Source organism: Lethenteron reissneri, chromosome 50, assembly GCF_015708825.2.
Source record: "Lethenteron reissneri isolate LAM-NWPU_2019-01 chromosome 50, ASM1570882v1, whole genome shotgun sequence".
NCBI classification, from domain to species: domain Eukaryota; kingdom Metazoa; phylum Chordata; class Hyperoartia; order Petromyzontiformes; family Petromyzontidae; genus Lethenteron; species Lethenteron reissneri.
Genome location: NC_083828.1, coordinates 6694623 through 6720913, shown reverse-complemented (window position 1 = coordinate 6720913; position 26291 = coordinate 6694623). Strand labels below are relative to the sequence as shown.

General features: G+C 51.0%; 1 protein-coding gene across 2 annotated transcripts in view; it reads left to right on the top strand.

Annotated features, from left to right (window-relative positions):
- The window catches only part of LOC133355137 (myocyte-specific enhancer factor 2A-like), a 127149-nt gene that overhangs the window by 39496 nt on the left and 61362 nt on the right, over positions 1-26291 (top strand). For both annotated transcript variants that reach the window (XM_061572460.1, XM_061572461.1), the window contains exons 3-4: positions 19495-19698; positions 22234-22437. In XM_061572460.1, coding sequence (XP_061428444.1) covers positions 19645-19698; positions 22234-22437 — 258 coding nt within the window. In that variant the 5' untranslated portion in view covers positions 19495-19644. The remainder of the gene's footprint in view (positions 1-19494; positions 19699-22233; positions 22438-26291) is intronic.

Genomic DNA, 26291 nt, shown 5'->3' with positions numbered 1-26291 from the left:
TTTCTGTTTGCTTTAAAATGACACAGTATTATTAAGCAATATCACAAGTATTTTAAAATCAGTTCCAAACTGATTTTTTTTATTTGTTTTTCAACTCAAAATTGTCTGGGAGCCATATGCCGTCACCAGAAGAGCCATATATGGCTCGCGAGCCATAGGTTCCCGACCGCTGCTGTAGACCCTCTAGACCCTCCCTCCCTCCCCGTGTAACGCGCTCGCATTGGCGGTTCAACATTTTGGCGCAACAAAACGTATATGTTCGATCGTAATGCACGCTACACGTGTACCATGTCTGCGCGCGTGTGTGTGTATATATATCCAAGCACGATCGTTATCCGGCCAAAACCTCTCGATGGGAAGTTAACAGCGGTTTTCCTGGAGTGACTCATCCTTGCCATAGCAACATGGAAATTACACCACTGAGTTCAGGGTCACATCAGCACAAAGACACGCTGATTTTGAACAACTCAGGAGTGGTGAGCGCAAGTTCCTGCAGTCGAGGTTCATTCCGTGGCCTCACGCTCTTACTAAGCGGTGAAAAATAGGCCTACGTACACTCGAAAGCAGGCATCGGACTGCTTCGCCACGTAACGTGTACGTGTGTGTACGTATTCACACGCATCGCGGCTCTTGAAATATAAAGTTTTGTACCGAATTCGAGAAGAAAAAATGCCTCTTCTTGTTATTTTTCGTTGCGGACCCCTGATCAAGAGAGGGGGTCGCTCTCCCCCTCTCAAGAGTTGGTGTCCTTCCACCAGCGGTGGTATGAGCAAGCAATTGCAGGGCTGCACCTTTACCTCGTATCCTCACCACCGCAGTGTCGTCGACAATGCTACTTCAATTTCGATTTAAAGCTTTCGTGACTGCAGGGATTCATCTTCTTGGTTCTTTCGGCGAAGTCACGTAGAATGGAAATAATAAAATAAAATAAAAAAAACATAACACAATAATTCTCACGACGTTTCGGCCACAACGCAAGCAGCAATGACTGAGTCGTTCAGACTCTGTCTTCTTGACAGACCTGTTCTCCACCTGAGGACGGCTGCTTGCGTTGTGGCCGAAACGTCGTGAGAATTATTTTATTATGCTTTATTTTCATTATTTTAATATTTCCATTCTATGTGACTTTACCGAAAGAACCAAGAAGAAAAATGCTACTTCAGTTTTGATCACCTTTCTGCTTTTTGCAGGAAGTAAGGAAACTAATATCACGATGTGTGTGTGTTTTGAAATACAGGGGCCAATTCAGGGGTGCGGTGTGCCCCACAATATCCGTTTTCTTAACAAAAAACCCCGTTTATTCTATGAAGACCAAACTCATCTCATTGACAGCTGCTAATGCCAGCTTGCCGGGCAGCGATGGAGCACGCCTGTATCCAGCACTGTGGAGGCAGCGAGGGCTGGTGGATCACGGCACGCAGTTGTTGCGAAACTCCCTTCTCGCGGGCGTCGAGAAGGTGCCGTAGTTTGGCTGGCCATGAGAAGGCAGTGCAGCAAAGTGCGGACGAATCGCCATCTGTTACATCTGTATGGAATCGAGTGTTGCCCTGTCGCACATGCGGGTTTTCTCCGGGTGCGACGGTTTTTGTCTCGCATGTAAACCGCTCATTAATTGTCCGATAACAGCTTCATATATATAGAGGACCCCAGAGCTTGGGAGGGAATTTGGCGCTCGCCACCACGTGGCTGCTGCTGCCTCCCCGCTCGTCTGTGGCTCCTTCCTCCTGAGTCGTCCCCTCTCTCTCTCCCAAGTCATCTCCTCTCTCTCTCCGAGTCATCCTCTCTCTTCGAGAGCGAGCGAGTGAATGCTGACGTGGCGGCAAGCGACGCGTTACAAGTTGAAGCAATAATAATTTAAAATTATCAAATGAAGGGTAAACCAAAACAAGACTGAAATCACCAGAAATCGCTCGCCAATGCTGGAACGCACAATCAGATGCGACGCTAGTTACTGCACGGTCCAGCACGGTACACAGACTGCACCGGTGCGTGACGTTCTGTGCAGCGTGGAGACGTAGCGAACAGCAAGGAAACCCTGCGACGCACGGTGTTCGGTTATCGAGCTACAGAAGTTGTAAATGTTTTTTTCTTTCAAAATGTCAAGTTATTTGGATCCGCCACTAAGCCCTCGTGTTACGCGTTGTCACCTCTCTTGCTTCTCCCAACATCGTCCTCTTTTTGAGGCAGCCGCGCTTAGGAAATCTGCAAGATATTAGAAATCTCAGTTTCCATGTACTGTATGTATGTTGAAAGTTCTTTTGCACCGTACGTAACCGACCATGCGAATCGGAGGCATGTCAATAATGCACCACTCAAGACAACGTGTGTACGTGTAGTTCTACTGCCTTCTGGTATTCCGATAAATTCTTCCTTTCCCCGTGATGTGCGTGCCCTCTTTCTTTTGTAGCTCGGAGGTGGCAACCTCACACGGCATATCTGCCCACATTATTTCGAGGGCACACACTGCATTCACTTTTGCGACGGCCAGACTTTGCCGTGACAGGGCCTTTTTAGCAATGTCACTCGAAGGGGGCGGCGGTGGTGGTGGCGGTCCTGACAGTGGTGGGTGGTGGAGGGGGATACATTTTTCACAGAAGCCTTTCGATTGGGTCCGACAACAAGAGGAGTTGGTGGTCGTGGAAGGCTGGCGATAATGGGGCCACTTTAACGGCAGAACGAACGCGAGATGCGAGCGGCGGGGAGAGAGGTGCGGAAGGAAGGGCAGCAGGGAGGGAGGGGAGGTTAATTGCGGCGAGCGATGGGGCCAGTGACCTCTGGGGGTCCTCTCACCAAACAAGAAAGGCCCTTCACAGACGCCCTGAGTGCCCGCCTGCGTGCACGCACGCATCCCCGCTGAGCGATGATGATGGCTGCCTCCCGGCATTTTCCACGTGGCTTTTTGGTCCCGCCGCCAATTTTGTTTTTTCTTGAGACTTTTTTCGTGAAAAGAAAAAAATTCAAAAGCGTAAAGGAATCTAAAGCGAATCGGGAAGGAGTGATTGCATGGGCCAGCACGCGAGACTATTATAACGTACAGCTCATCTTCGTGAATCCACTGCTAGATGAAGGTTATCTCCCCACGCGCCGTGCCAGTCTTGCAGGTTGTTTGAACATACTTGATTTCGCTGGTAACGTGGTAAAACATGCAAGGTTGGTTTAACAACGTTCCACGTTTACTGGGCAGCGCCGGTTGGTGCAAGGGAGTGTGCCCGTGACCAGTTCAAGACATCGCTCGCCACCGATGTGAACCGATCCTAGGGCTTCGCACTCGGGTCAGCGGGTTCGTAGCGGCGTTGCGCTAACCTGCTGCACCGCCGCTCTGCCCACGGCCCTTTCAAGCGAGCCTCAGATTGCGTTCGCAGCGGCGGCGCATCATCGGCTCTCTGTGAAGTGAGCGAGCGAGGTCTCTTGCTGGAAGTGACATCAGGAACGACGGTGCAGTTACAAACAAAGAGATAACAAGCGCGTGTGGTTAATTGCGCCCCCTTTCTTATCGCTCAAAGGCGATAAACTAAGAGCGAAGGCACTGTGGTTTTTAGTCTCTGTAAGCGTGAAGGGCAAACCAGGCTGACACTGGGTGACTCATGGCGGAAGAGTGACCGGCGATGGACCAGTAAACTCGTCGATGTTGGGGTCAACGTTGGGCAAACGTTCGGGCCAACATTGGCTTGCCTACCGGGGAGTTTCGCTTATGTGGGCTGCGCATCGCAAGACTGTGGCGCCCGTATATCTCGATGTCGTTTTTGTTTTTCATTCCTAATAAATAAATAGGGGAAATTTACGTCCTGCAAACGTCAGCAGAGTGTGCTTACTTTGTAGCACACTATTGTTGGGGGGGGGGCATACAGACATTTTTTTTTGGGGGGGGGGGGGGGGCATGACAGCTAATGTTTTAAACAAACTTTGAAGAAAGAAACGTTAAACGTAGCACAGACCGAGTAAGCGTGTGTGTGTGTTTGTCGTGCATGCTGTTCCATTCGGCGTGCATGAGGAGAGGCTCTCATCGCTCCATCGCAGGGGTCGGCGAACCCGCGGCTTCGGTGCCGCGCGCGGCGGCTCTTTTAACAAACTGCGGTGCGGCTCTTGAAATCCGAGAAAAGGGTGGCCCTTCTTGTTCCTTCGGTTGCCAACCCATGACCACGGAATCCCAGTTTATCATGGGCAGCGGTCGGCGAACCCGCGGCTCCGGAGCCGCTTGCGGCGGCTCTTTTAAGGGACCGATCCGTGGCGTTGTTCATTAAGGGACCACCGCCGTCTCTTCCTCACCACCACCCACAGTGCACTGCACTGCGGCTCTTGAAATATTGTCGGGGTTGGGGTGGGGTGGGGTTTATTCTACCAAATTTGAAAAAAATGGCCCTTCTTGTTGTTGTTTTGGTCGCCGACCCCTGCTGCCCTATTGGCACTGTACACGTTTTCGCGTCTTGTCTCAAAGAACCCTCCAGCTACGGCGGACAAATGAGTTTTGTGGGGGGGCTTCGTCTTCAGCAGTGGGGGGCAGAAGACGGTGGGGGGGGGGGGGGGGTCAGCCCCTCCTAACCTCCCATCCCCTCCCCCCACCGCCACCTCTCTTGGTGGGACCGAGTTTGGGGCGGTCGATCTTGTTCAATTGAAGGAAATGATATATAAATAAACTGTGACTGTGAGATCCGAGGTGACAGGATGATTATTGCTCGTGCGCTCACCCTCTCGCTGTGTGTGCGCTCGTTAAGCATTGCGGGATAATTAATGCTCTTGTTGGGGGGGGGGGGCGGGCAGTCTCGGAGGAAACTGATGACAATTTAATTCACCTTTTGCAATAATTGCTCCAGGAAAAATTCCTCCGCTGCCTGCTGCTGCTGCGAATGCTTACGACTGCTGCTGCAGCTACTGCCGCTGTTGTTGCTACTGCTGAAGCCACTGCTGCTGTTGTTGCTGCTGCTGCTACTGCTGCTACTGCTGAATCTATTACTGTTGTTGCTGATGCTGATATTACTGTTGCTAGTGCTGCTGCAGCTATTGCTGCTGTTGTTGCTGCTACTGTTGCTGCTGAAGCTACTGCTGCTGTTGCTGATCCTGCTGCTGTTGCTACTGCTGTTGTTGTTGCTGCTGTTGCTGCTGCTGCTACTGCTGAATCTATTACTGCTGTTGCTGATGCTGCTATTACTGTTGCTAGTGCTGCTGTAGCTATTGCTGTTGTTGTTGCTGCTGTTGCTGATGCTACTACTGCTGCTGTTGCTACAACTGCTACTGATGCTGCTGTTATATCCGCTGCTGATCTTGCTGCTGTTGCTACTGCTGCAGCATTGTAGAGAGGAGATGGTTAACAAATACATCACCAACGTAACAGCACCAGCCAATCAGTGTCGTCTCCATGCCAACAGGTTGGGATCGAGAGAGGCAATGGAGGTCAAGCAGCAGCCTGATTGGCCGAACGTGCGTCACATGACCCGAATCAATGGAGTAGGAATTTACCTTAATTGGATACATTTTTTTGCTCGTTATGCAGAGAGAATGTGTATTAATAATACTACTACAGTACTGGGATAGCTTACTCAGTATATATATCAAGCTGGCTTATGGTGGCAAGATAAGTAGCTCGTTATCTGGTCAAGCTGACTCTGGCTCATCGTCATCATTATTGATGTTATAATTTCTGTGGGGTTGTAAAATCAGGATAACATCATCCTGTTTTTTTTAGGGTAGCTGATGTCCTGGGAAATATTGTACGTCTTCCCGAGACATTAATAGTCCTGCGTTTTGTCAGTTGCGTAATAATAATGATGATGATGATGAACCACCCGCAATGCATTGGCTTGTCGTCCTCTCTTTGCCTGGTATTGAGAAATATTTTCCTTCCCATGAAATGTCTCTGGTTTTGTTCTACCTTTGAGGTGGCAACCTTTGCCTACTGGTGAGGCCTTGCCACGGAAAAATATGAGGGAATTTATTGACGGGTTGCGTAAGGAGAGACACTAAGCCCGGTCATGGGAACGTGGAATTTCCACCAAGGCCCCAAGTGGATAAGTCAATGAGAAACTGATGGGGAAAAACACATTTTATAACGTACAGTATTTTAAAAAAGGGCCATTCCTCTCAGACATGAGACAAGACACCTCTCAGCGTGGGCTTCAATATGGATCCTTCATATGGTGGCATGATGCCGATCGTAGCACAACTGAGAATACATTTGGGAATAAGACAAGGACAAAAACTCAACAAGAAAATCCTTGTTTCTCAGTGGCTGCCCATGTGCATACGTTGCTACTGCGCAAGTTAATTATAGCGTTCAAACATTCCCCAATAATTGCAGCCATCCCTTAACTAAAAACAGAAATGCCTGCCCCGGCCGAAACAGATCACAACAACGAGATTTCAACGAAAACACGGAAGCACCAATCCTCCCAGGCCACCTCACGGAGATGAATATTGGGGGGGTCATCCCATCCCAGCCGCCCCTAGAATTCGAGCAGGAGATCGGCAACGTGACCCCCCCACCCCACACACACACACACGTTGTTTCGGTCGCCGTAACAAGGCACTGGAGGTTGCTACCCCATTACAGCGGTTGTCATAAAAGCAGGCGTCATGTGGGAGAGGAGGGCAGAGGTGGTGGTGGTGGGGGGAGGAGGAGGAGGACGAGAGAGGGACCCGGAGAGGCAGCGGTGATTGTGGGAGCCGAGGAAGCGAGGGTGGGGTGGCGTTCTCTCTCTCTCTCTCTCGTCCGTTTGTGGTGGTTGCGTGCGTTCGAGCGTACGTGCGCGTTCGTGCTTTCGCCAAAACAAAAAAAATCCGAAGGTGCAGCCCGGATCCCTGCAAGCAGGCAGCACCCCGCGGCGCACGTTTCGCGCTCGGAGACGAAATATTTCAACGCCAAAAACTGGGGTCGTAGCCCTGCGCCGGAGACTGAACGACGCACCGCCCGACCGGCTGGAAGAGCGGTGGAGCTGCTGAGAATCACGTCGCCAAGTTCTTTTTTTTCTTTCTTGCCGCTTCTAATGCCGCGCGGGAGGGAGCGCTGACCCCGACCGTTGATTGAATGGAAATAGCCTTAAGAAGTTAATTCCATTACGGGTGAGAGCGGTAGGAGATTTGTTGGAAGCTTGCGCGAAGCGACCTCTCGTCCTCTTGACTCGACCGCGGCTGTCACCGTTCGTCAGCTGGCATCGTGCCGCTCTTGAGCGCCGTGGGCTTCAACGCGTTCTTTGGCGGCTCGCCGATCATTCGGCGTCCTTGGGAAGGAAGGATGGAAGGCACGGATCGAGCCACGGGCAAAATTCTTCAACAGGTGACTCTGTCCATCCGGGTTTTGAAATGGGTCAGGAATTAAGAGATAAAACGACAAAGATTGTGTGGGTTTTTTTTTGAGACACGTTTGACCTTGTACTGATAAATGTGTTGATGGACGCCAACTGACTAAATAGAATTGCTGTGCCGTGGTCGGATAGAGCGTGGGGACATGACGCCTCCTCCAAAATCGAAAGGTCAAAGTGTGAAGGTCGTGAGCACCTTTGATATGTGAGTGCCCACGGGCTGTTTCGGTGCGAGGTGTGTGACCAGGTGACGTCTTTGTAGTTTGATGATACGCACAGACGCCCACGCGCGCGCACGTATCATCATCATAGTGTGCTCTACTGGGCTGTATACATTTTTCATCTGTACAACCAACTTGTGGTGGTTTTGGTTTTTAAAGGCGAATTTTGTAACAAAAAATTATTGGCTTTGTCGACGACGGGCATTGGATGGATACTCTTGGCTGCCGATGTTGACCCGTGCGTTTTCGGCTGCACGTTTGCAGGGCCCTCGGACACTCAGTGGCGATGTTTGCCACATTTGGGGGTCCTTAGTCACAATCATTTTCGGGGGGGGGGGGGGGGCGCCCCTCTTGAATGAATAAAATCCGAGCGAGACGACAGAAGAGGCGACAGATAAGAGACGTACGGTACAGTCGTGAGATGAGAGACGTGTTAAAAAAAACGAGATGTTGCAGTGAGATGAGAGAAGAGGTAGTCATTGAAGGCAGATGAGAGAGATGAGTGCACTTTTATGTTAATGATGCATCGTTGTTTATTAGGATTTGAATGTGAGCTGATGTTTGATGCACCGCTCGCTTTTTTCACGTGCACCCCGGGCCCTTTGAGCATCTGGAGCGCACGAGATTTTTGCTCGGTTTAACTTCGTTCGGCTGGAGCCACCACCGCTTGCCTCCGGCAGATCGTGACATAATTTTCTCGGGAAAGCTGCGGCGTTGAACACCGTAAAATTTAGGCCCAGATGGACCGACCGGTTCACGAGGATTCGGTCAAAATGTTAAAACTCCACGTTTCTCCCCTCCTACACCCCTCCACTCCCACCCCAATTTAAGTTAGTTCGGTCAAACGCCAGACTTTTTGAATTGTGCCGAAACCACAGTCACTCAACAGTGTGGATTTTATTTCGATTTAAAGCTTTCGTGACTGCAGGGATTCATCTTCTTGGTTCTTTCGGTAAAGTCACGTAGAAGGAAAATAATAGAAAAATAAAACATAAAATAATTCTCACGACGTTTCGGCCACAACGGCTGCTTGCGTTGTGGCCGAAACGTCGTGAGAATTGTTTTGTTTTATTTTTATTATTTTATTACTTCCCTCCTACGTGACTTTACCGAAAGAACCAAGAAAAAAATAGTGTGGATTTTGATAATTAAAAAAAATAATCGAGCAGTCATTGCTGTATATGTGTGCAGGCAGTCGTGGAATAATCATCACTTGGTGTATGGGATGTGCACGTTTCAGAGAAGCTCTCTCAACACGTGGCCATTTGGCAGAGCCACTCCGAGGGAGGGCTCACGTCAGCGTGATGACTCACACGTTGAAGTTACTGTATTGTGTGTTGTTTACGCTGTGAATGGTTGCGTGTGTTGTGTGTGTTTGTGTGTGTGTTGTGTTTGTGTGTGTTGTGTTTGTGTGTGTTGTGTGGGGAGCGGTAGCGTTACGCTGCGCTACGAACCCGGCGACCCGGGTTCGATTCCTGCTCACGGCCACCAACACCACCAGTGACGATTATCTGAACCTGTCCTGGGCGTCCCCTAGGTCGACTCAGCCTCAAATGAGTAGCTGTTACGATGGGATAAACATCGCCACTGGGGAGACAAAGGCGTCCGGGTGTAGTGTTGACCACCCACCCCCTCGTGTGCCGTGCCGACCTTCATAGGTGTCGTCTATGATGTGTGTTGTGTATGATGTGTGTTGTGTATGATGTGTGTTGTGTATGATGCGTGTTGTGTATGGTGGATATTGGGTATTGGTGGAGCGGTGGCGCAGTGATTAGCGTCCTTTGCATGTGACGAACCCAGTGACCCCAATTCGATTCTCCGGCCAACATACAAAAACAACATCGTGTGGGGTGTGTGTGTTGTATGGGATGTGTGTGTGTTGTATGGGATGTGTGTGTGTTGTATGGGGGGGGGGGTGTTGTATGGGGTGTGTGTGTGTTGTATGGGGTGTGTGTGTGTGTTGTATATGAGGTGTGTGTTGTATGGGGTGTGTGTATGTGTTGTGTATGGGGTGTCTGTTGTATGGAGTGTGTGTTGTATGAGGTGTGTATTGTATATGGTGTGTGTGTTGTATATGGTGTGTGTGTTGTATGGGGTGTGTGTGTTGTATGGGGGGGGGGTGTGTGTGTTGTATGGGGTGTGTGTGTATTGTATATGGAGTGTGTATGTGTTGTGTATGGGGTGTGTGTGTGTTGTTAGGGGTGTGTGTCTGTTGTATGGGGTGTGTGTGTTGCATGGGATGTGTGTGTGTTGTATGGGGGTGTGTGTGTGTTGTATGGGGTGTGTGTCTGTTGTATGGGGTGTGTGTATTGTGTGGGGTGTGTGTGTTGTATGGGGGGTGTGTCGCTTCTGAGGTGTCTGCATTTCCTCTACAGACTACAGTATGCCAGGTATGTTGTGTATATGTTTCATGGTGTGTACAGTATACTGTGTATCTTTCATATACAGTGTTAGCTTGGGTGCTGTAAAGATATCCGGTGTTCATTTTAAGTATGCTGTGCTGTGTAGTGTGTGTAGTGTGTGCACTGTGTGTGTGTGTAGTGTGTGCACTGTGTGTGTATGTAGTGTGTGCACTGTGTGTGTATGTAGTGTATGTAGTGTGTGTGTACTGTGTGTATGTAGTGTGTGTACTGTGTGTGTGTAGTGTATGTACTGTGTGTATGTAGTGTGTGTATGTAGTGTATGTACTGTGTGTGTAGTGTGTGTATGTAGTGTGTGTGTGTAATGTGTGTATGTAGTGTGTGTATGTAGTGTGTGTACTGTGTGTACTGTGTGTAATGAGTGTAATGAGTGTGTGTACTGTGTGCATGTAGTGTGTGTACTGTGTGTGTGTAGTGTATGTACTGTGTGTATGTAGTGTGTGTGTAATGTGTGTATGTAGTGTGTGTGTGTACTGTGTGTACTGTGTGTATGTAGTGTGTGTACTGTGTGTGTAGTGTGTGTATGTAGTGTGTGTGTGTAGTGTGTGTGTGTACTGTGTGTGTAATGTGTGTATGTAGTGTGTGTACTGTGTGTAATGAGTGTGTGTACTGGTGCATGTAGTGTGTGTACTGTGTGTACTGGTGCTCGCTAACAGCACTTGCGACTACATTAAAGGCTATAAGGGGGATCTTTGTCTTTTTGTACGTACTGTCATGTATAACGTACAACGAGTATGTTGTATTTGGTATGCGTGTAGTTTACTGTATAGTGTGTACTGTGTGTATGTATTACTGCACAGGACATAGTCGTTTATGGTTGGCGAGTGTACGTTTGTACAATAGTGGTGCGTGCTTTGTATGTAGTGTATACAGTGTAAGAGCTGCGTTTGATGTGTATGTAGCGGATGCTGTATGCAGTGTACACTGTATTATCTATTGCAATGTACATTGAGCATACTGTACACTGCATGTTTGTGTGTAGGGTGTTACATATAGTGCTGCACGCATGGTCATGGGCATGTATGTTGCACACATTTTTTAATCGTGTAGTTCATAGTGTAGTAAAGCTGTGAATCTTGCAAACAACATCAGAGGGCAGGTCTACACAGCTTCCCAGGAAGATGAGTTGTTGGGGGGTGGGGCGAGATGGAGGCTGTCCCAAATTTTCAAACAAAATGTTATTTTCGTGGGGACTCAAAGAAAGGTGGTGGTGGTGGTGGGGGGCTCTGGTGTCACAGAATCCCTCCACGCCTCAGCCCCCCCCCCCTTCCCAGAGCTCTCCCATCATCAGTGAGTGACGCAGCAGTGCAGATTTGGCTCATTACACGCGAATTTACGATCACTCCCTCCCACATCCACCCACCCCCTCCCCCAAAAATCAATTTGATCGGATTATGATGAGAGATGCTTTTCGCTCAAGTTCATCTCTCGGGATAAGAGAGAGAGAGACGGGGAGAGAAGAAGCATTGCCAAGCTCAGCAGCTACTCCATCGCTGGGTCCTCCTATGTTAGGTGACTCTGGGTCAGAGGTCGCAATCGGGTACCCGATACTCGTACCCTACCCGATACCCGGCTACCCGTTTGCGACCCTGGTGCGGCCGGGTACGGGTACGGGTAGGTCGTGAGTCACTAGTGAGTAACCGTTTGTCACTCATTTCCCAACGTCTTGTCTCTTCTCACAATTTAAGTTCCTAGAATCAACCCACCCGCGCCTGCAACATGGCTTCATCCCAGAGTTCGCAATCGGGTACCCGATACCCATACCCTACCCGATACCCGGCCGGGTACGGGTAGCCGGATATCGGGTAGGGTACGGGTACCCGTTTGCGACCCTGGTGCGGCCGGGTACGGGTAAGGAATCAAAACCCGTTTGCGACCTCTGCTCTGGGTCCTACGCTATCGCAGTAATGGGCAGTCTTCGACTTACGAACGCCCGTTCTTAACGAAGCAGCTTCCATGAAATATATATTTTTTACAAAAATTACATCGACTTCAAAAAGCGAAGTCGCACTTGAAAACGGAACCACGGAACTATGAGATGTAACGAGTTTAACAATGCTTCCCTTGTTGAAACGTAGCACTTTTCACAACACTGACCGTATTATTGTGTACCGACTTATGGACCCTTCTACTTACGAACGGTTCTCAGGAACGAATTAGGTTCGTAAGCCGATAAGTGCCCGTATGTGGGTTCTATGCAAGTCTATGGTCCTATGCCATAATACTGGAAAGGCTTTTAGGGGCTGTCCATAAATGATGTCACGCACCTAGGGGAGGGGGGGTCAGACATTTGTGACGATGTGTGACGAGGGGGGGGGGGGGGGTGAGAAATGTGACGTCACATCAAAATGCGCAACTTTAAATAAATATAGACAACACGTTCTACTTAATTAAATATACTTTTTAATAAATGTTTTCTCCTACAACATCAGAGTGCAGCGCCACATTAAATACGCACAATGACAATCGTTTAAAGCGATTTGAAGCATGTTTTATTTTCAAAATGGAAATATGGTTTTAGGGGGGGCAGAGCTTTGTGACTTCATATTTGAGGGGGGGGTCTGACTTTTTATGATGCCGTGTGACGAGGGGGGGGGGGGTCAAAAATCGTCCTTAATCGCGTGACGTCATTTATGGACGGCCCCTTATGCGAATTTGTGAGTCTTTCTGTACGTCCATGGGACTTCCTGTGAGTCTATGGGACTATATGAGTCTAGGGGTGGTGGTCACTTAGGGTCCCTCTGGCCAGCGGAAACTCGGGTGCCATCTCACTGCCTGCACACTCGATAGCTTCACCACTGGTCACGGAGCCTCCTTTTTCACTTACCCTTCAACTCCATTGATTAACAAAAAAATCCTCCCCACCGCCAACCTCCAACTCTCTCTCTCTCTCTGTCAGTGAGAGCTGAGCGGAAGGGTGGACGTGTAACACAATACGGAGCTCGCATTAGCAGCAGAGGCGCTCATTAGTGACAGGAAACCAGAATTGATCGGAGGAGCCATTTACCCAGAGAGAGAGAGATGGTGGCAATGGTCGTCAGTGGCTTAGCCTGGTCGGTATGGGGCCCCTGGTGAAACGAATTAAATACTCCCCCTGCCCTCCCCGCACGCTTTGTGCCTGGGTCCCCCCCATTGTGATGACGACGATGATAGTGGTGGCATTGGCGGTGGTTATGACATTAGCGGGCCGTGGCAGTGGGTGTTGGCATTGATGTGGTTGGGGGCCATCCATTTAGTACGTACGCATGGAGGAGGGGAGGGTTAACCCAAATGCGTAGCTTGCGTATGGGGGGGTCTACTGACAATGTACGCATAGGAAACGGGGGGAGTGAAGCATCGATAATAATTTGTCTGCATTGGCCTTCAAATGAGTTAGATAGTCCGGCGGTGGACTATCTGTTTGCTTAAACACGTTAATATTATTAGTCATTGATTGTTTCTGAATGGATTAAATATCGACCGTTTTATAGGATTCGGCGGGGGGGGGGGGGGTGCGTCAAGCATACGTACGCAGGTGGGGGGTGGGTGTGTAAAAAGGACGAGTGCGTACAGGGAGAGGGGGGGGTCAAGTTTTGACATATTTTTGCGTATCTACTAAATGGATGGCCCCTTGATGGCGGATGTAACGCTAAGGCAATGGCGGTGGTGGCACCAGAGTTTGGGTTTGCGGTGGTGATATTGGTAAGCGTTAGTGGTGGCGGCACCATGCCAGCCTGCTGAAATGGCGCTTGCTACCGGTCCTAGTGGTCTACGAAGGCTTTACGGGGGAGTTTTTGGTGCCTTGGTAGTGGTGAGCGCCCTTCGCTATGAACCCAGCGACCCAAGTTCGATTCCCGCTCACAACTAGCAACACCAGTCACGATTATCAGAACCGATCCTGGGCCTCTCCTGGGTCGATTCAGCCTCAAATAAGTACCTGGTGCCATGTGTAAACATCGCCACTGGGGAAACAAAGACGGCCGGGCGTGGTGTTGACCACCCACACCCTTGTGCGCCGTGCCGGCCTTCATAGGTGATCGCTAACAGCTCTCTCTGTTCAGGCTATACGGGGGATCTTTGGTGACAGTGGTGGTGGTGGTGCAGATGGTGGTGACAGTGGAGGCAGTGGCAGCCAAGGTAGTGGTGGTGCTGGCGAAGTTTGTGGACATGATAATGTTCGTGGTGGTGGTCGTGGCAGCAGATTCTGTAGTTGTGGCGATCGTGGTTTTGGTGGTGGAGGCATAGTGTCCAGCATAGTATTGGCTACACACAGAGGTTCAATGTGAAGGGAGGGAGGGAGGAAGAGGATGGGACAATGGAAGATGCTCACACAGAAATCCAGCTCAGGCTTAGGTAAAAGGCGCAGCCCTGCAATTGCAAGCTCACGCCACTGCTGGCGGACGGGCCCTCCACTAGAGACACCCGTAGATAGACCACGCTGGCCATACGCCTTAACACAGGTGTGAGTACCCACACTTTACCCCACCATACACGACCTGCCAATCGACCATCTATGGTGGACCCATGGTCTACTGCTGGGAGGCGATGGGGAGGGGGGTTTATTTAACAAATTCGCGACCATTGTTTCCACTTTCGCCGCGACGGGAGATGGAATCGAACCATCGAGCTGTCCCATCGCAAGTCCAGCATCGTGCTGAATATTAAAACCACAGCAGCAGCATCCTCCCAAGCTTCGGGCCATCTGACCAAATTCCCTTTTTGGCCAACGTTCTCTTCCTGCGGTGGAGCGGGTGGTACGGTGGATAACGCGCTTCCCAGCGACACCTGGCGTCACGAGTTTGATACCCGTCCGTGGTTAAACGACACCAGCGGCGAGTGAGATCAGAACTGGCGCTGCAGTCGTTGTGGCTCGTTGCCACCCATGGATCCCGACCTTGACGACGCCTGCTGCTGTATATTTGGAGTTGGCAGTGTCTCCATCCCCGTGGTCGCGTGGATTTTTCTCCGGGTCCTCCGGTTTTTCCCTCTAACATAAGGCATTTAGAGTATTTGGCTGCTTATACATTTCCACTTGATAAGCCACTTCGTTGAGCTATCGTTTGCGGCCTGGTCATTTGCGACAAAAGAGATGTATAGTTCAGTGGGCCTTACCTGGTAAAATAAAAAAAATTGTTTAGACGAATAGTTTAGTTTCATGGTGGCTCAATGAGAGAGGGAGGAGGGGAGGGGGTCACAGGTTTGAGATCTGCAGGAGCTGTTGTGTCCCCTTATCTGCTCTGGGAACCATCTGTCCGTTGGAAGGAGGGTGGACTGTGGAGTTAGCAGCGTACCGCAGCGTCGATAAGTCGATAACAATTGATTCGTACACTCAGAGTGCGTGTGATAGTGGATCATTATTATTTGCTGAAGTTACAATGGGGCTCATGATGCGACTGATGGTACAGTACTTGAGACAAATACATAGACACTACGCATTAGAGAAGTGCAAATAAGACAGGCAGCACACGTATGAATGGAACAGACTAACGAGACAACACATATGATGCAGTCCAACTGAGACGACATTTAAGACAGACGGTGTACATGAAACGGAAGATTCAAGGCAGGCAGTACAAATGAGACACTGTTAATGAGACAGTGCAAACAGACGTTACCAATGCGATTGAATGCTCAAGGCAGACAGCGCTACCGAGACAGATGGGCACAAATAAAACAGTAACTTCCAAGGCAGGCAGCACAAAGTTACGTAGACATGAAACGATAAAGAAAAACCCCTTGAAAAAATTCATCGGCAACAAACAACAATGGCTTCAACAACAAACATGAAAAATGACGAACAGAAATGGGCCAACGTTGTTGGCACGCGTGCTTGTTGTACCATTGGGCCGGGGTACCGTGTTTACTGCGTAGTGGCATTACAAATTTAAATTACGTACGTGGCGTCTTCTCGAATCGGATTGCGGTCCCCGGAATTGCGACGAGAGATGAATCGGGGTAACCTCCGGAGGTCACCTCCGGGGTAGCCCCAGTGGGACCGTCCCTCGTTGGGTGTGCGGGGAGAGGGATGTTCGTGAGAGAGAGAGTGAGTGCGGAGAGAGGCAGCAGCCCGTAGCTGAGACCATCGCCACCGCTGGCCTCGTCGTCAAAGTCGCCGGGGTTCAAAGTCAAGGCCGGGCATCTCGCTCAGTCCATTCCTTGGCGCCCGGACAGCTCCGAGAGATAGCGTTATATTGCGGGGGACCGATGGACCCGCGCGGCGCCTCGCAGCGCCGTAAACGTATTATAAATGAACAGGCGGACCAAAAACACCGCCCGTTGCCCCCCAACTCCTCCGCCGCCACCGATCACAGCCGATCTCTATCGAAACTCGAACGCCAAGCAGGAGCGAGCCTGCTTGAGAAAGTGGAAGCGCGGCAGCCGCTCGTCTGGGTGGCGTGGGTCCCGTCGACGACCACCTGCGCCGAGTCTCGGGTCTCAGGGACATCCCACACGCTCCTTTTGCCACCACCACCTCCCCCCCTAGTCCGTTCGACTCAAGCGGCGGTCACGTTTGAGTCCACCGTGGGCGATTACACGTTGGGCGTGAGGGCCGCACGTCGTTTCTTCCTCCCCGGCGTTATCAGGTTAGCCCAGTCGGTGAACTCGGCGGAATCTGTTGAAGCGCGCGTGTGCGGGATAACGGCCGATTGGTCTTGCTCAGTGCGCCGCGTTCTTCTCCAGTGAAGGTCAACGAATGATCTCGGGTGTAACCGTGTGCCGCGAGGACTCGTTGCTTGCGTCTCGACGTCACGGTCGGACGGGGCGCTTTTGGGTCTCAGCCGGGCAGCAGCCGCAGTCATCATCGCGCTAGGACGTTTTTTAAAAATATTTATATCGCTAGTTTAGTTACAATTGACACTAGTAATTGGGTGGTGAGCGATAATATCAGATGCTATGCCGCGTGTGCTGCGAGGGGCCTTTGACTGGATGTGGCTATCCAGAAGTTAGTTCTTAAATCCATGCGTGCGGAGATTTTGAGTGCTACTTGCCATACTATGTGCGTGATGCTGGGTTTCCTCTCGACACGAAACCAAACTCTCATGAATGGAATCTCCATGGCCAAACATCCCAACATAGCAGCACCCTCCCTGCGACTCAGTGAGGCTTTCCTGGTTAAATAAAGTGATCAATTGTCTTATTATGACACTACAAAAAACGGATTATATTGAGTGCTCCGAGTACTGGAGAATTGTGAGAAAATCATGGACATGATAACTGCTTTTTTATGTTTAGTAGTTTGTTATCCATCCTCCGCACCTCCGATTCGCACGGTTGATGACGTACAGTGTGAAAGAAGTTCAACATACATTGACTCACACAGAGACCCATACACTCAGAGACCCATAGACTCACCACACAGCGACCCATAGACTCACCACACAGAGACCCATAGACCCATATACTCAGACACCCATAGACTCACCACACAGAGACCCATAGACTCACCACACAGATATCCATAGACCCATACACTCAGAGACCTATAGACTCACCACACAGAGACCCATAGACCCATACACTCAGAGACCCATATACTCACCACACAGAGACCCATAGACTCACCACACAGAGACCCATAGACTCACCACACAGAGACCTATAGATTCACCACACAGACACCCATATACCCATACACTCAGAGACCCATAGACTCACCACACAGAGACCCATAGACCCATACACTCAGAGACCCATAGACTCACCACACAGAGACCCATAGACTCACCACACAGCGACCCATAGACTCACCACACAGAGACCCATAGACCCATATACTCAGAGACCCATAGACTCACCACACAGAGACCCATAGACTCACCACACAGCGACCCATAGAATCACCGCACAGACACCCATAGACCCATACACTCAGAGACCCATAGACTCACCACACAGAGATCCATAGACCCATACACTCAGAGACCCATATACTCACCACACAGAGATCCATAGACCCATACACTCAGAGACCCATATACTCACCACACAGAGACCAATAGACTCACCACACAGAGACCCATAGACTCACCACACAGAGACCCATAGACTCACCACACAGAGACCCATAGACTCACCACACAGAGACTCATAGACTCACCACACAGAGACCCACAGACTCGCCACACAGAGACCCATAGACTCACCACACAGAGACCCATAGACTCACCACACAGAGACCCATAGACTCACCACACAGAGACCCATAGACTCACCACACAGAGACCCATAGACTCATCACACAGAGACTCATAGAATCACCGCACAGACACCCATAGACCCATTCACTCAGAGACCCATAGACTCACCACACAGACACCCACAGTTTGTTGTCCTTCCCCCACACATCCGACTAGCACGGATGGCTACGTACGGCGCGAAAGAAGTTCAACGTATATATACACATGACATGTGTATCTTATTTTCCACTACAGAGCAACGGGATTCGCTACCATTGTACATTTAAAAACACCGTGACTGCAAACAGAGTTGAGAATCAATGACGCTTCCCTGGGTAAATGATGGTCATCGTTGCAGTTATTTCATTATTTACGATGTCTGACAGGGGGGGGGGTTATGTTTTGAGCAGATCAATGACGCAATTGTAACGATGTAAGACGAGTAACTTTCTGCAGTGTTGTGGAGTTTAAATAGAAATATGCGCAGTGCACGTGCGGCGCTAATACATTTTTTCCTTTGTTTTGTTTAAATTTCTTAGAATTCGGAGCGAGTGCCCAAGTTTTTTTTGGGGGGGGGGGGCAGGGGGAGTGGGGGATGATGGTGAGGGGGGGCAAATAGGGTGGAAGGGGAGAACTATACAGTCACGCTTGTGCGAAAAGCCAAGCAAAAGAAATAAATAAATTCTGCACACATAATTTAACCTTGCACCATTAGTCACGAGCAATTTGGCGCATTTTCACTTTTCCGGATTTCGAATGAAATAAAAGTATATTTATATCCTCACAAAGAGATGTTGTCTTAATTGCTGTGATATATCTTTTTTTTTGAAGGACAGATTTGGATGCGATGTATTTTAGCTGCTTCTGAATCGTGTCGCAACGCTCTCCAACTGCGGCTGCAACCGCTGACGCTCTCGCTCTCTGTCCGTCCGTCTGTCTGTCTGCAACACGCGAGTCACGGTAACGCTCCTAAAGATGATTCAATGACAAATGTATCAAAGGCGTTTCCGAAATCGATACCAAAAAAAGAGGGCTGCCCCCCTTTGGGTTGCACAGCCTGGCGCGACGTGCAAACATCCGCACTGGGGAGACAAAGGTGGCGAGGCGTGGTGCTGATCACATCACCCGCCTTGCGCGTCATCCGGGCCACGATAGGCAAGGATGAGTGGGAAGCTGGAGAGCGTTCCAGAACACATCTGTATGCACGGTTTTTCTTCCTTGTTGTGTTGTGGCTTTGGGCCTAACGGTTCGAACCACGTCTCAACGTTGTCCCGACGTTGCCCCAGCGTTGCATGTTGACCGGGTACCCACCTGCATTGTTTTGACCTTTGACCTGCCCTCATCGCCAGCCATGTTTCTTAAGTCTCCTCTTCGTTTCTCCGTTCCCCCCGCCCACACCCCGCAGCTTTAACGGGAGGTGCCGAAGACTTGAGAAGAGGGTTCTGCGGGCGGATTCGAGGAGGTGTCGAGTATTTTGGAGAAGAGGACGTGAAAGAGAGACAAGAGAGAGAAGAGAGAGAGGAGAGAGCGAGAGTGAGAGCAGACAACCGCGAAGATGGGGCGGAAAAAAATACAAATAGCAAAAATAATGGACGAGAGAAACAGACAGGTAAGACACAAACACTGGCACGGTCCAGAGAACCTGCGGCTCAACCAGCGTGTGGATGGGTGGTTGGGTTCCCAATGGCGTGCGGACTTGTCCGTAGAAAGTGTTGCAGACACTACGATTTGGAGTTCAATTTTAAATTTTTGATGTTGTGTTTTTTATCGGGGGGCCTGGTGTTTCTGTCCGCTTTGAGGGTCGATGATGGTGCGTGTTGTTCGTAGGGAAACCCCGCTGCGTCATACATAAAATGTAAAAGTGTTTCTTATACGACCCATCAGCTGCACGGCCTTCTCGGAGTGCATCATTTGAGCAGCATTCATGTCAAGCAAACTCTGGGCCTGTTTTGACGCACTGTGTCTCATCAGCAGAGTCAGGCTTTATTAAAAAACTAAAATTGATCTTGAATCACAGCAGCACTTGGCACGACAATCAAGTGGTCTAACTGCTGTTCACGACGCCTCGTAAGAAAAAAGGTTGCCTATAGAAGAAGACCTGATGATGCAGGCAGCGATGAGAAGGAAACGTTCACTATTTGGGCACACGTGTAGGATGGACAACAACAGGGAAACTAAAAGTGTTGTTGTCGTTCGGGAAAAATGGAAGGAACATGAAAGAGAGGAAGACCTAACGGAGGATGGCTTGACGACGACACGTAAGAGATTGGTGCCGGAAAGACTTGGGCCACTACTTGAGCATGTTACCACAAGAGACAGAGAGGAAAGTGGAAACAAATGACGAAATGTGCAGTGGACACCTACGGGCTATCTGCCTATGGATTGTGGTGATGATGATGATGACGATGATCATCACGGAATGATTCACAAAAGGGGGCAAACGTGGTCAGCCCCCACGCCCTGCCACCTTTGTCTCCCCCGGAGGAGCTGACGTTTAACGCGGCGCGCACCAGGCTGACGCGTCGAGGGTCATGTCAGCTGCCCCGGATTGACCCCGGTGGGTTCAGCCTGACCGCTTGGCCCATGCTGACGCGAGCGTGGGGGTGGGGAGAGGTGGCGGTGGGAGTGGGGATGTACAGCACATGGCATAATCCTCTGCGCTCTAAAAAAAAATACATAAGCGAGTGGGCAAATAGCAGAAGGTAAAAATCGCGGGCGAACAAGCACGGGTGCAAATAACGCGACGTACAGACGGACCGGCGCGTCGCCGTGGATTTGCCCGAGTTATGTTTTTTGTTCTAAACGCGTCGCTGGTTGTCAAACACGACGTCGGACGCGGCCAGTGGCGCGAGTTAAGAACGTAGCAAAACATCGGCGCTCTCATCGCACCGTCCCGCACCGCCGCCCGGCGCAGGGCAATGGGCGCTGCGAGCGACGTCGTACTTGACAGCCAACGACGCGTTGGGAAAGAAACAAAAAAACTTTGCCAGATCCACGGCGATGCGCCGATCCAGTCTGTACGCCGCGTTATTTGCGTGCGCGTTCGCCCGCGGTTTTTGCCTTCCGCTCTTCGCCCGCTCTTTCGGCGCTTTGCTCGAATAGCGCCGACGATGACCCTGGGCGAAGTCGCAGCCCCATGCGGCAGCAGCAGAGACAAGTGCAGGGAAAATGGGAGGGGGGGGGGCTGAAAGAGAAAACAACTGAGCAGCGTGGTGCATTATGGTCAAACGGCCCACACGACCCCCACTGCATGGGTCTCATCCAGCAGCGGATCGACAAAAGGGGCCGTACATTCATTTGCGTGACCGAATCGTGCCAGGCGCGTGTTGTTACTTCGGCGCTCCTGCCTGCAGGGGCAATGGGGCAGTACAGCAAGAAGGTTCCCGACGTACGTTTGCGACGTTAGTTTTGCAGAGGAGGAGCCAAGCGCGAAGCTCTGGCCAAACATCACAAAGCAGGGACCCTCCTGAGAGCAAGTTCTAGAACTCTGACCCGATTATAAATTCGTGTGTGTGTGTGTATCGTGTCATCTGCTGCAGTTGCAGCATACTGTGTAGAATAATGATGATAATGATGAATGTTATTAATAATAATGCTTTTATTTAACCAGGAGAGCCCAATTGAGATTTAAGACTCGTTTTCATTGGGCTGTCTGGCCAAATGTATGAACGAGCGTTTGTCATGTTCACGATGGCGATGCTGCCGCTACTGCTGCTGTTCATGATAACGCTGATGATGCTGTCGCTTGATGATTGCGGTTTTGACGGTGACAACAATGATGATGATGATGAAATACTGATGATGATCCTGATGATGGTTACGATGATGACAACAATGATAGTGATTCTGGTGATGACGTTGACAATGATGACAGTGATTCTGGTGATGATGATGACGGTGATTCTGGTGATGACGATGATGATGATGACAGTGATTCTGGTGATGATGATGACGATGATGACGGTGATTCTGGTGATGATGATGACGGTGATTCTGGTGATGACGATGATGACGGTGATTCTGGTGATGACGAAGATGACAGTGATTCTGACGACGACGACGACCACGCAAGTCCTAACAGTGTCACGACCGCCCCCCCACCCCCCCCCCCCACCTCTCTCCGTGCTTCGTCGCCGCGCCGTAGGTGACGTTCACCAAGCGCAAGTTCGGCCTCATGAAGAAGGCCTACGAGCTGAGCGTGCTGTGCAACTGCGAGATCGCGCTCATCATCTTCAACAGCTCCAACAAGCTCTTCCAGTACGCGAGCACCGACATGGACAAGGTGCTGCTCAAGTACACCGAGTACAGCGAGCCGCACGAGAGCCGCACCAACTCCGACATCCTAGAGGTGCGTCGGTGTGCGTGTCGGTGTCTGTGCCGGTGTGTGTGTGCCGGTGTGTGTGCGTGTCGGTGTCCGTGTCGGTGTCTGTGCCAGTGTGCGTATCGGTGTCCGTGTCGGTGTCCGTGCCGGTGTGCGTGTCGGTGTCTGTGCCGGTGTGCGTGCCAGTGTGCGTGCCGGTGTGTGTGCGTTTGCGCGTCCCGCGAGCGACCGTGCGTTTGCGCGTCTGTGCGCTACGACCCCCCACCCCCCCACCCCCCGGCCGGTCTTCTCGGCCCCCTGCTAGGTCGACTCGGCCTTAAATGAGTTGGCTGGTGCGGTGTGTAGAATGCCGGCGTCGGGGTGGCCACCGTCCCACTCGGTCGCCGTGCCTGGGCCTTCTTCATAGGTGCACGTTGACAGCACTTGCCCCAATATTCTGTTAAAGGCTATACGGGTGATCTTTGTCTTTGCATGTATGTGTGTGCCCCACGGGCAATCATGTGTCTGTACGTATGTGTGTGTGTCAGTGTGTGTGTTAGTGTGTGTGTCAGTGTGTGTGTCAGTGTGTGTCAGTGTGTGTGTCAGTGTGTGTGTCAGTGTGTGTCAGTGTGTGTGTCAGTGTGTGTGTGCCCCACGGGTGATGTGTGTTGACGTGCGTGCTTGTCCGTGTGTGTGCCCCATGAGTGATCACGAGTGTGTGTGTGTGTGTACACTTGTGTGTGCATGTGCGCTTGTGCGTGTGTCGCTAGCACTCCGCTGTGAACCCGGCGTCCCCGAGTTCGAATATCGCTCAGAGCCAACACCAGCGGCGAATACCAAAGCTTCCCCTGGGTCGATTCAGCCTTAAATTAATACCTGCTGCAGGGTATAAACAGTACCACTGGGAGAGACAAAGGTGGCTAGACGTGGTCCTGGTCACACTACTCTTTGTGTGCTCTACTGGCCTGTCTAGGTACTCGTGAACAGCATCTTCTCTGTGTAGGCTATACGGGGAACATTTGTCTTTTGTGTGTGTGTGTGTGAATATGTGCACATGCGTGGGAGTGTGGATCGCGTGTGCGTCTGTGTGTACAGCACTTGACCTCATGGGCTGAACGGCTATCGGTGGGGGCTTTCTTTTTTGTGCCTGACCTTATTAGGTGTTCCCTAACCACACTTGCTCCAAAAGTCTGTGGAGGCTACACAGGGGAGCTTTGTCTTTTTATGGACGTGTGTGCGTGTGTCTATGTATGTGGGGAGCGGTAGTGTAGCGGTTAGCACGCTTAGCCACGAACCTGGCGACCCAAGTTCGATTCCCCGCTCACGTCTAACCCCAGTATATGAGTGTTTGAACCGGCCCTGGGCCGCTCCTACGTCGACTCAGCCTCAAATGAGTACCTGGTGCAGTTTGTAAACATCACCACTGGGGAGACAAAGGCGGCCGGGCGTGGTGTTGGCCACCCAACCCTTGCGTGCTGACCCGGCCTTAATAGGTACTCGCAAACAGCACTTGCCCCAACAATCTGTAGGGCTATATGGGGTATCTTTGTCTTCATCTTTGTGTGTGAGCGTGTCCACGTGTGTTTGTCTTCGTGCACACATGCACTCGTGTGTGTGTGTGTGAATGGGTGCGTGCACGTGTGTGTGTGTGTGAATGGGTGCGTGTGTGTGTGTTTGTATGGGTGCGTGTGTGTGTGTGTTTGTATGGGTGCGTGTGTGTGTGTTTGAATGGGTCCGTGCGCGTGTGTGTGTGTGTTTGAATGGGTGCGTGCACGCGTGTGTGTGTTTGTATGGGTGCATACGCGTGTGTGTGTGTTTGTATGGGTGCATGCGCGTGTGTGTGTATGTTTGAATGGGTGCGTGTGTGTGTGTGTTTGAATGGGTGCGTGCGCGTGTGTGTTTGAATGGGTGCGTGTGTGTGTGTGTTTGTATGGGTGCGTGTGTGTGTATGGGTGCATGCGTGTGTGAGCCGTGCGTGCGTGTGCGTGGGTGGTCACGCTCATGCCCTTAATCTGGCGCTGGGCGGATACGCGGCAATCGTGCAAGACTGCACGTGCGTTCACGCGCCGCGACACGTGTGTGTGCTTGTGCGTGTGTGTCCACCTGTGTGCCTGTGTGTCCACCTGTGTGCCTGTGTGTGAGCAGTGCTTTAGCGGTTAGCGCGCTGCCCGATGAACCCGGCGACCCGAGTTCGATTCCCGCTCACGGACACCAACATCAGTGACGATTATCTGAACCGGTCCTGGGCCTCCCATATGTCGACTCAGCCTCAAATGAGTACCTGGTGCGGTGTGTAAACATCGCCACTGGGGAGACAAAGGCGGCCGGGCATGGTGCTGGCCACCCACCCCCCTCGGGTGCTGTGCCGGCATTCATAGGTGCTTCTCGCTGACAGCACTTGCCCCAACAGTCTGTGAAGGCTATACGGGGGATCTTTGTCTTTGCACCCGTGTGCGCGCGTGTGGGGAGGGTTCGTGGTGGACAGTAGGATCCGGGTGTACAAGCCTACACAAAGACAAAGGTCCCCTGTGTGGCCTTTAACAAGACTGTTCAGGCAAGTGCTGTTAGCGAGCACCAGTTAAGTCCGGGATGGCACACGAGGTGGCCAACACCACGCCCGCCCGCCTTTGTCTCCCCAGTGCTGATGTTTTACATGGGTACTCACTTGAGGCTGAGTCGACCTAGGGGAGGCCCAGGACCGGTTCAACTAATTGTCACCGTGGTTGGCCGTGAGCGGGAATGGAACTTGGGTCACCGGGTTCGTAGCGCAGCGCGCTAACCGCTACACTACCGCTCCCCACACACGCACACACACACACGGATAGACATACAGACACACTCATGCGTGGTTCCATGCTATAGAAACAGCTCTGTTAAGGGTTTTAAGACAATTCTTGTGATATGACCTTTTGTACTTCCTGTTTTCAATTTAAGGCAGCACGGTTGTAATGAGACGAGCAGATTAAAGTAAAGAAAAACACATATTTTTATCTCTTAACGAGAACCTCAGTAAACTTTCATATCCCTCCGTATCAGTGCTCTGAGTTGCAATACGTGCTCTCAGCATACGACCAAATGTCGTAATTATTACGATTTGCAACCCCTCTGTAAAGCCATTTCGGGACGAAGGCCTCTGCATCAGAAGTCGCAAACGGGTTTTGATTCCTTACCCGTACCCGTACCCGGCCGCACCAGGGTCGCAAACGGGTACCCGTACCCGTACCCGGCCGGGTACGGGTAGCCGGGTATCGGGTAGGGTACGGGTATCGGGTACCCGATTGCGACCTCTGCTCTGCATGCTTTGTCGGCCGTGGGGGTTGTTTGACCGTACTTCACCATACCAAAGGGAGGGGGGGGGAGGGGTCGTTGGTTCCGGACCAATGCAGATATCACACGCCTGTTTCTGCTAACCGCGGCTGGGCATTGAACTCGGGGTTACCAGGTTCATAATGCAACGCGCTGACCGCTCTTTGCATCCTCTCCGTCATCGTATTTAATTCGATTAATTTGTGGGCAAACATGGTTCGACCGCTGGCTGCGATGTTCACGAACACAAGTGGAAATTCGTTTTTTTTTTTTCACATTGTATGGAACTCCCCGAGGTTGACTCGGCACCAAAATTACGTGGCACCATTACCACTGGGGAGGGAATGGCAGCCACTGATTGATTGCGTGTGTGTGTGTGGTCCTATACCTTCCACATGCCCTCTCTGCATGCTGGCTTTAACAGGTGCTCGCGAACAGCACTTGCCCCACCAGCCCAGCCAGGCTAAAAGGAGGCTTCGTGTGTGTACGTGTGTTGACATGTATGCGCATGTTGGCATGTTTGTGTGTGGGGGCGTGGGCGTGTGTGTATGCGCGTGAACCCGTCGACCCGGGTTCAATTCCCATTCACGGCCAAT